At 41.1% G+C, this 10306-nt stretch overlaps 1 protein-coding gene across 1 annotated transcript; it reads left to right on the forward strand.

Annotated features, from left to right (window-relative positions):
• The first annotated feature begins 405 nt into the window (after positions 1 to 405).
• On the forward strand, positions 406 to 8273 carry LOC116377752 (peroxisomal acyl-coenzyme A oxidase 1-like). Its single transcript, XM_031839463.1, has 11 exons — positions 406 to 544; positions 749 to 868; positions 965 to 1080; positions 3324 to 3493; positions 3789 to 3951; positions 4417 to 4607; positions 5427 to 5606; positions 6289 to 6394; positions 6650 to 6793; positions 7209 to 7415; positions 8175 to 8273. The coding sequence occupies exons 1-11, from the start codon at positions 424 to 426 to the stop codon at positions 8223 to 8225; spliced, it is 1569 nt and encodes a 522-aa protein (XP_031695323.1). The 5' UTR covers positions 406 to 423; the 3' UTR covers positions 8226 to 8273.
• The last annotated feature ends 2033 nt before the right edge of the window (positions 8274 to 10306 follow it).

Raw genomic sequence — 10306 nt, forward strand, 5'->3', positions numbered from 1 at the left:
TGTGTCAGTTGACCCACTGGACAAGTAAAAAGTTATCACAAGTTTGTACAAAATTAGATTTTCCTTTGACGTGCATGCCCAAACCTGAGAGTCTGTCACTAGGTGTTATGCTCCCTGACACACTACCCTGACAAACTACCTCTCCTACACTCAACATCTACAACGTGCACTGGTTTGCTCCTTTTTGTTGGCTTCATCCATTATATATTTTATTATTTTAAAGAGTTCAGAAACATAAATGCATGTTTCAAGTTGTCATGGGCTAAACATGTCTTCTATCCATTATCTTATGTGATATTTTGAGTTATATTTTTATGCTTGTATGATTGATGCTAAAGTATTATACGAGTCATTGATTAATCTTCAGTCTGATGTCTCAGTTAATTTCGTTTTTTCAATTGTGTGCGTGTTTGATGGGCTTTGATGGGATGTCTAGGCACACACCTCAGGGGGCTGGAGACCACAGCCACATATGACCCAGCCATGCAGGAGTTTGTCTTGAACAGTCCCACAGTCAGCTCCATCAAATGGTGGCCTGGAGGACGTAAGTACACTCACACTGTCACGTTTCTGCAGGACTGGACCAAGAAATATTTTGCAGCCTGGAATTGGAATAATACCAGAAATCCTGTAAGGAATATGTTTTGTTTTCATCTAGATTTGCTTTTTTCTTGTTTTTCTTTCAGGCCGAGAACCTCGTCGACATTCAGAACAAACACGTTTTAACCCTCTCACTCCCTCTTTCTAGTTGGAAAGACCACCAACCATGCCATAGTTCTAGCCCAGCTTTATACTCAGGGAAATTGCCACGGCCTACATACTTTCATTGTACCCATCCGTGACATGGACACACACGTCCCCTTGCCAGGTAACCGCCGTCTGCGATATATGTCTGGATTTAGTGTTTGTGGTAAAGTCACTCCTCATTTACCTTCCCGTCTCTGCCTCCCTATTTCTCTCCTAGGTATTGTTGTTGGAGATATCGGCCCCAAGTTTGGCTTCAGTGAAGTAGACAACGGCTACCTGAAACTAGAGAACGTGCGAATCCCACGAGACAACATGCTGATGAAATACGCCAAGGTAACGTGACATTATGAGAGTTGATTGTTTCCCTGAGGACAGATGGGTTTAAGTTGAATAGATAGTTCTTGTTTCTGAGATTTGGTCTTCTTGTTTGAAACGATTGCTGAATGCGTAATAACACCTATTGTTACACTAAAATAAGTTTTATAACTTATTTCGGGAACAAGGACGACGCCCCGAACATATCTCATTTCCTCCGCACAAAGTATTTAAGCACAGGCTCTTTCTCAACCCTTCCAATAACAAACTGTTTGAAGATGACCAGCTATATCCTTAGTCCAAACTTCATTTCTTCACCTGTACAAATCCTTGGTACGTCCACACCTCGAGTACGCCTCAGTCATCTGGTTGCCCCCAAACTCAAGAGGGACAAAGATGCCCTGGAACAAGTACAGAGGCGCGCCACAAGACTAGTTCATGGCCTCACCGACCGCTCATACCCAGAAAGACTTGCCAGCCTCAACTTGCCAACACTAGAATTTTGACGTCAACGAGCCGACATGGTTCAAACATTTAAGATATTGAAAGGAATCGACAGCGTACAGTCTGACAGATGTAATGTATGTGGCAATAGTATGTTCAAGAAATCCCTTAGCACCACCACGAGAGGCCACGACCTGAAACTACAGGTACAGCACCAGCCTGGTCCACGGAAACCTCTCTTTGCACTGACCAATAAACATAGTGTATCTAGCCCTTGTGTTGTCCTCTCAACTGCCATACACCTGTTGTCCTCAGGGGTCAAAAATGACCCCACCTGGTTTGACTGTTTTTAAAGCATATAGTATAAATTGTCAATCAATTCTGTTTTACACCTTTAGTCTTACTTCAGTCAAACACATTACCACAAATCGTTCCCTTCATTTTGGAATTTAGGGCCAATAGACCTTGTTTACATAAAAGTATACCCTGTTTTTGAGTGAAAATACAATGAATTATTTTGACTTTATATTATTTTTTACTATTTGACTTATCACAGAGAGGTACATATCAAAGTTTAGTGAGGATGCTGTTCTTGAATCATTTGAATTTTTCTAATGGCAGCACATAATCACACCTGTTGTCCTCTGGGGTCAAAAAAGACCCCGTCAGCTTCGACTGTTTATAAAGCATACAGTATGAATTATCACCCACCTCTGTGTTTCAACTCCTTAGTCAACTTTATTCCAAGTCATTACCTGACATATAAAACATGTCAACATTCATTTCTGCAACATTTAACCCTCCTGTTACCTTCAAATTTACTAACGCCTGTTATCCTGGGGTCATTTTTGACCCCAGCAATTTGAACCTGCAGAGCATTATTGTAATTAAAATTGCTACCCAAGTTTATGTGTCAGGTACTTAGTTTTTTGTTGACTACCTAAATAGCCCTTTAAATAAAACAACCCCCCCCCCCCGACACCCAAACCTGTATACATCCAGAATCCCTGTTACGGGACTATGGAGAAATATGCAGATCACCATCAAATCTCACTGATTGACCTAAAATTGGAAAGAGATATTTTTTGGGTGTTTTAATGGCTTTACATATAACTTTACATATCAACATGTTGAGTTTGTGTTTACCCAGTTGTCCCCATTAAATTAGGAAAAGTCATTCAATATTAAACCAAAAATATGATGTCTCATTTATTTAGAACATTTTGTGCTGTCCTGGGGTCAAAAATGACCCCAGGACAACACAAGGGCTAGACACAGAAAACTACGTGTGTACCAATGTACAGGGTACCCCAGACTCACCTACTGTCCACAACCTCTCACCACAAACATTAACATGTAGTCTCAGCATCGACAGAAAACAACAAAAGACCAGCTGAACTGCTTTTATTCTTGGCTCCCACTCTGCTGATTGGCCAGCCTGCAATTGGTGCAACCCACGGAGCAGCACGACCAGCCCCCACAGGTGGAACCCAATCAACGGATTGACACCTGATAGGAAATGAGGAAGTTTTTTATTAGTACATCTCATCCTTCTTTGTCTATCCTACCTTTATTAAACATTCTCCAAAATTGAATCAACATCTCTGTGAAACGGCCCCAACAAAAACTGAACATTACCATCTTCATAAAGGTAGCATTTATTCCAGTACGGTTGTATTTGACTGCGTTACTTTTATTTGGGTGTGCCTTATAAACTGTTGTGATAATAAACTGAGTTTATACAGTGTATTACATTCATAGTGGGATGTTTGCGCCTCAAGGCATCTGCAGTTAGAATGACTCTGTCTCTCCACTAGGTGGAGCCAGATGGAACATATCTGAAGCCACCAAGCGCCAAGCTGACCTACGGCACCATGGTGTTCATGCGCTCCTTGATTGTAGGCAAGTCAGCCCAGGTCCTCTCCAAATCCTGCACCATCGCCATCCGCTACAGTTCTGTTCGACACCAGTCTGAAATCCGTCCGGGGTCAGTCAACACAAATGAGTGTACTTCAGCAAACAGCTGCACAAACATTTCATTACTCACAGAAGTTGCAAGGAAACACATGCTTAAGGTCAAGCTCAAAATTAGATTTGACCTAATGGCACTGGACATTCACAGTAGTCTCGCTGGTCAGGGTCGAGGTTCAGAAATGTCGACATAATTCCAACAGGAGATGGAAGTAGCACTGTTTTTTTACCACATTCCCATGTATCAAAGGGAAGTCCAACCTTTTATATGAGATCCTGAAAAGTCCAACCTGTGTGTTTGTGTCCCACAGAGAACCAGAGCCTCAGATCCTCGATTACCAGACGCAGCAGTACAAGCTCTTCCCTTTGCTGGCTATGGCCTATGCCTTCACTTTTGTTGGCCAGTATATGAGCCAGACCTACCACCGCATCAGTGGAGACATCAACCAGGGGGACTTCAGTGAGCTGCCCGAGGTACTGACTGGACGTGCACATGAAGGATGTGATCTAGGTTTGATGAGGACAGAGGATGATTCAGGTCAGATCAGATTCAGATTCAACTTTATTGTCATTACACAGAGTACAAGTACTAGGACAATGAAATGCAGTTTTAGCATCTAACCAGAAGTGCAAAAAGAAACAGTAAGGTGCAGTGCTAGATAAATAACAGTATAGATAAGAGATAAATAATAAAGAAAGATAACAGTATATGAGTAGTATAATAATATGAACAGTGGGTATGAAATGCAAGATATATATAGTTGATGCATATTGACTGACTGGGCTGTAGATTACTTACTGTTTCTCATATTCTCGTCAGGGCAATAGATCATCCATGGCAAATTAGTACAAACATTTCATTTTTATTTTAAATGTGTATAATTGGCAACTAGTCCCTCCATGAAGCTCTTTTCAGCCTCTTTGTCTTCCAATCTCCAGCTCCATGCCCTGTCTGCTGGCCTGAAGGCCTTCACCACATGGGCAACCAACTCTGCCATCGAGGTGTGCCGCATGTCATGTGGCGGCCACGGCTACTCCCGCAGCAGCGCCTTGCCCGACATTTACGTCAACTTCACCCCTACGTGCACCTACGAGGGAGAGAACACAGTCATGATGCTGCAGACTGCGAGGTAACTCGTCACACAGACTCGTATGACAACAAATCTGACACCTTACCAAGACCAAGTTCTCCACCCAACTCTGACTCAAACACACGCTGGAAAAGCCTGGGTGGTTTGTTTCTGTGTTGTTAGAGTGCTCATGAAGTAGTTATGTCATATTTGTGTCTACTTTAAACTGTAACATTTAAACTTATAGTAACATTGACGTAAAACCAGAATAGATTTTAGTACAGGTACTCAAACAGCAGGGCTCTCACTGAAGTACACACATTTAGCTTTTTGTAACCGAGACAAATACAGACACACACAGGCATAAACATACACCCACTCAGCAGCCCTATCATACCACAAATGCAGGGGACACACCCTCACTCCTCCCACAGCATAAACAAACACAGGTGACCTTTTATAACCCTAAATGATAGCTGTTACTGTTAGTTACTACCAGCACTATAATGGTCAGTTTGAAAATGCTGTTATGGGATGTTTCCCTGGCAAAGTTGTGCCAACAGTTACTGAAATGTTCAATTACACAATGAGCTCTTAACTGAGCATGAAGTACACACACAAAGGCTGAAGGTGTTGTGAATGGGTACGAATGAGGAGGTTGATACTTGAACCACACTTGGATTTGGTATTAGCAAATTGATACACAATCACACAAGAAGAAATAAATTACGTTCTTAACAGTACCACAAGAAATACTGCATTTGGGTACGGCTGAGTTCCATGACCGTGAACACCAAATAGTTCACCAGCCAGCTCGTGCTCCCATGGTTTAGTTGTTTAACCCTCACCTGTGTGCCTCTTCAACTTTTGTCCATGTAGATTCCTGGTGAAGAGCTACCAGCAGGCTAAGGCAGGACAGCAGCTGAGCGGCATTGTGTCATATCTGAATGAACCAAAGCATCAGAGGCTCCAGCCCCAGCCTGTCGCTGCCAGACCAACCGTGGTCGACATAAATGACCTGGCTAGCCTGGTGGAGGTCTACAAACAGCGAGCTGCCACGTAAGAGACAAGATCTAGTTACTTGAGTTATTTAACGCCTTTTACCATTTCATGTTGTTTTCCACATTTTTATCAGACACATTTGTTATTTATGTTAAAGTACAACAAAAAACTTTTTTACCAAACACAAGTTATTTATTGTCTTAAGTCAATGTACTACTGCTCTGATCCCTCCACTTTTGGCTCATGGTTCCCAAAGAGTATCTGTCCAGATGTGCTGTTGTCTGCTGTCGACCATTTTTCTGCCTCTGACCATTTCACTGACATAATATGCGGCTCTGACCACATCCCAGCATACTGTCAGTCTTAGTCACATGAAAATTCATTGGTCAGTCAGTGTCAGCTGTGTGGCGAACACAAACAGCGACTAAGCCAGTCTGGAGGGTGGCAAAATGTGGCCTCCCAGATCAGACATTAGGAACAAAGGACAGTTACGTTTTAGTAATAATTTATTTATGTTTCTAAAAAAAGGCTCCCTCTGAAATATTCCTTCCATTAAAAAATATATAGATTTGAGTCTAACAGAGGTTCCAGATTTCAGGAGATCTGCTGTTCTTAAAACCCAAAGATAATTATGGTATGCCATGTTGTTAAAACTGAGGAGGTAAAAAGTGTCTTAATGGTGTTATTAATGTATATTAATAACATCTTTGGTTAATTCAGATAATGTTTGTGTTTGTAGTCTAGTTGATCTGGCAGCTAAGAGCATCCAGCAGGAGTTGCAGCTCAGGAAGAGCCAGGAGGACGCCTGGAACAACAGTGCTGTTGACCTGGTCAGAGCCACAGATGTAAGTTCCGTCTGTCTGTCTGTGTGTTTGATCATCATACAGTTTAAAGCCTTCTGTAGCTTGTGATACACAGACATGGCTTGGACTTATGGGTCATTGTAGAGATTGATGCCAAGCTCCAAAGCCAATATGTTGTTTGTTCTGATGCAGACTGAAGTCAAACTCAAATTCTGCTCATGTCCATCTCATTTCTTCTTTTTCTGTCCGTTTCCTTCTTATTTATTTACCTTCCCCCCGGTTTTGTTTTGTCTCCAGGCCCACTGTCACTATGTTGTAGTGAAGCTCTTTACTGACAAGCTTGGGGAGGTCGGTGACACAGCGATACACTCTGTGATGTCGACCCTTGCTCTGCTGTATGCCCTGAATGGCATTAAAAACAACTCTGGAGACTTCCTACAGGTCAGAAAAATCACAACATGCAGAAACAACATGGTCCACATTTACTAATAATCGTATTGTAGATGTTACAGACATATTGTGCAAAGCTGCCCCAGTTATTTGCATACTCCCTGTGCTGTTGGTCAGTTTTACTGTCTGCTTCCTTCCATGTAAAATACCAGCCTCAATTCCGTCTTTGTCTCTGAGTTAACAAAATGGATTCTTTGTGTGTCGGGTTTGTATATCTGGGCGGCTGGTGAAGTAATGCAAATTAGATTTTGTTTCATCAGCTGAGCTTTAAATTGACAATGAAATATAAGACTTCAGGCTTTGTTTAACAACCCGCTGTCTCTCTTGTCTGTTTCCTCACTGTTAAGGCGGCTGAGTGAGGTCCAGCAGCACGTTTTCATCCACATCTCCATCTGTTTTATTTCAGGCTGGACTGCTGAATGTGCCCCAGGTGCTGCAGGTTTCTGTTCGTGTCAAGGAGCTGCTGTCTCAGCTGAGGCCCAACGCTGTGGCACTAGTCGATGCCTTCGACCACCACGACAGGAAGCTGAATTCGGTCTTGGGACGATATGATGGCAACGTGTATGAGAACTTGTTTGAGTGGGCTCGCCGCTCACCGCTAAACTCCACAGAGGTCAGTTATATTCACAGGGATGAAATAAAAGTAGTGTCACGGCACAGGTGGTACTGATGAAATTCTCCTTTGTTAGGTCTAAGGGATTTAATTACCACTATGCAGTAAGGCTTACAAGCTACTAACAGGCTTCAATGTACGCTAAATGCTAGCAACAAGAACCGGATGCAGGCCTTACCTGATCCCCGGTGAGCTCAGCCTGCTTCCTGCAGTCACTCCACTGGTTTCCTCACAGCGGTCTGCTCCCAGACAGGCTCATATGAGATAAGACCCGCCTTTTTGATGGTTGGCATCCAACCAAAAATAACAATTGACAACATGTGACTGTAACAGTAAAGACAAATAATTCTCAATAATAAGTTAGCATTTTCAGGTCTCCTTAGTTTCTCAAGATGTGTGTTATATCTGTAAGAGAAGCCGTTAAATATGGCAGGGCAGTAGTGTTGCACAGTGATGCTTTTATTACTTTATTTGACACCATTACTCATTTTGTATAGAATATAAACATTATCACAGTTGCATTTAAATGGATGTGTATAGTGACATAGTGAGTATTTCTATCACAGTAAGTCGGTCAGTTCCGTAGGTTACAGAAATGGAAGATAAGTGACTTAAATATCTTTCTCTGACTATCTAAGCTATTGCGTTAGTACACTGTATGGCAAACAATAATGATTTGGCATCAGAGGAAGAAATGTGTGAGCTTACATGCTCATTATTTCAGTTTGAATAATATTCCATTCCTTCTTCCTTCCCCAGGTCCATGAATCCTTCCACAAGTACCTGAAGCCCCTGCGGTCCAAACTGTGAGCACCTTGATTCCTGGCTGAGACCCATCAACACTGCATTTATAAGCACAACCTTAGCCTCATTAACACACCATATCATTTCTGGTATTTACCAGTCTGCATTGATTTAGCCTTCATCTCTATAAGTGGTGAGTTGATCACCATACTTCCAGGAGAATGGAAGCAATACCAGGAATGAAAATTCAAAATCTCTAGTGAGATCGTTATTTTGTGCAAAAAAAATATTTTAAGAATACTGAAAACAATCAAGTATTTGCACTTTTAGATTACCATGTTTTCTCCCCCCATACCCTTCCATACCAGTGAATAATGGTGTATGACTGACTTGCATAAACATTCATGCAAATCAGAGCAGAGATCCAACAGAAACATCAAGTGAAGATATAGAATATCCCACATATCAAGTGTCTAATGAGACCACATATGCACTGTATATGTGAATTAGTATTCTCCCTCCCTGCTGTGTGGCATTGATATATTATAAAGAAGGGTAAAAACACATTTCAAAATCAAATGTTCAAATCCTGCTGACAGTATATGATGAAATATCTTCTATGGATCTTTTTTTTATTATTATTAATCTCTTACAGTTTTAGAAACAAACACAGTTTTAGAAAAAAAACTAAAGTGACTCAGCAAGCAGAAATATAATATAATAATTAGAATGAGAGTTGGTAGATTTGTGATCTTGGTTTATCTCAGTGGGCAGAAGTTTATTTTGGTCACAGTGCCACCAAATCCAACAGGCTGGTGAATAAAAGTAGCAACAGAACAACTCCAGTAAAATGTAATGAGTTTTGTTTTTGACTGTAATGACACGATGATGAAAAGGAGAGCTTTAATCTAAAGCCTCACTGTAAAGATGATTTGTGAGATAATTATGATAAGATAACTAATTGAGTTTCAGTACAAGGCGATTAGTGCTTCCTTTAAATCCGTTAATTTCTGCCGCGAGGGCACGATTATCAATATGTAACAACTAAGCTCTTTATTAACCATGTTTGTGTGATCATGGTTTATTGAATAATGATTTGAAACAATATGATTGTAATGGTTATTAAATAATTTGACATGTAAATTATATTAATAAAAAACGAAATGATTAGTGTGTTTTGTGTTTATGTCTTGATCCTACAGTTAACCAGCTTGAACAGTATGAAGTACTCTTTGCAAAAGTCTACATAAAAAAAATTACAAATGCATACAAATTAGGCATTCGTAAGGTTGCGTTAAAAAGCCTGGTAAGGGTGCTTATTTACTTACGATTGTTACATTATTTTAACACAAACATGATATTTTTTCTAACCTTAAAGGTCCCATGTATCAAAAAGTGAGATGTTCATGTCTTTTTATATGGTTAAAGAGTTCTTTAGAATTCTGTAATGAATCAGTTTCATTATTCTTTTCCTAGGTTGGTTCCAAAAATACCACATTTTGCTGGAGCGTCATGTCACGCTTTCAAGAGGACAAGTGGAGGTAGGCTTACCTACAGCATTTCAGGGCTAGATATAATAACTACGATTTGCATTTCAGTTTGACTCTTCTTTGCTAACTAGGACCTTATGACCACGCTGGGACCACACTACATGAACAGACAGCAAACCAAACTACCTGTGTCTAACAGTGTTCTCGCCTGTCTGTGGACTCTGTCTAACCACGAGTTATAGGGGTGTGGCAGACAGATTCAACATTTCAAAATCTACACTTTCAACACATCTCCATCACTTCTGTTGCCTGGTCACTACACATCTGTCCCATCGCATTTCGTGGCCTACAGGGGAAGCACTTCACACGTCCGTGTTACACTTTCAAACAGCTGGATTTCCAAATACAGTCTGTGCTGTCGATGGATGTTGTTAAACTACATTGCAACAATCCCACAGCCTATTATAACAGAAAATTCTATTCCATCTTCAGCGGATTCTGTGACTGTGAACGGAGCTTCTGTCATGTAAAAATAGGTCACCCTGGTAGCTGGCATGATGCCAGAGCATTTCGCAACATCGATGTTGCACCGCTATTTGAAGAAGATCCCCAGGCCCTGGTCCCAGAGGGAATGCACATCATCGGTGATTCAGCTTA

The sequence above is a fragment of the Anarrhichthys ocellatus genome, unplaced genomic scaffold (assembly GCF_004355925.1).
Source record: "Anarrhichthys ocellatus isolate YVR2014 unplaced genomic scaffold, GSC_Weel_1.0 scaffold1636, whole genome shotgun sequence".
Classification (NCBI taxonomy): Eukaryota; Metazoa; Chordata; class Actinopteri; order Perciformes; family Anarhichadidae; genus Anarrhichthys; species Anarrhichthys ocellatus.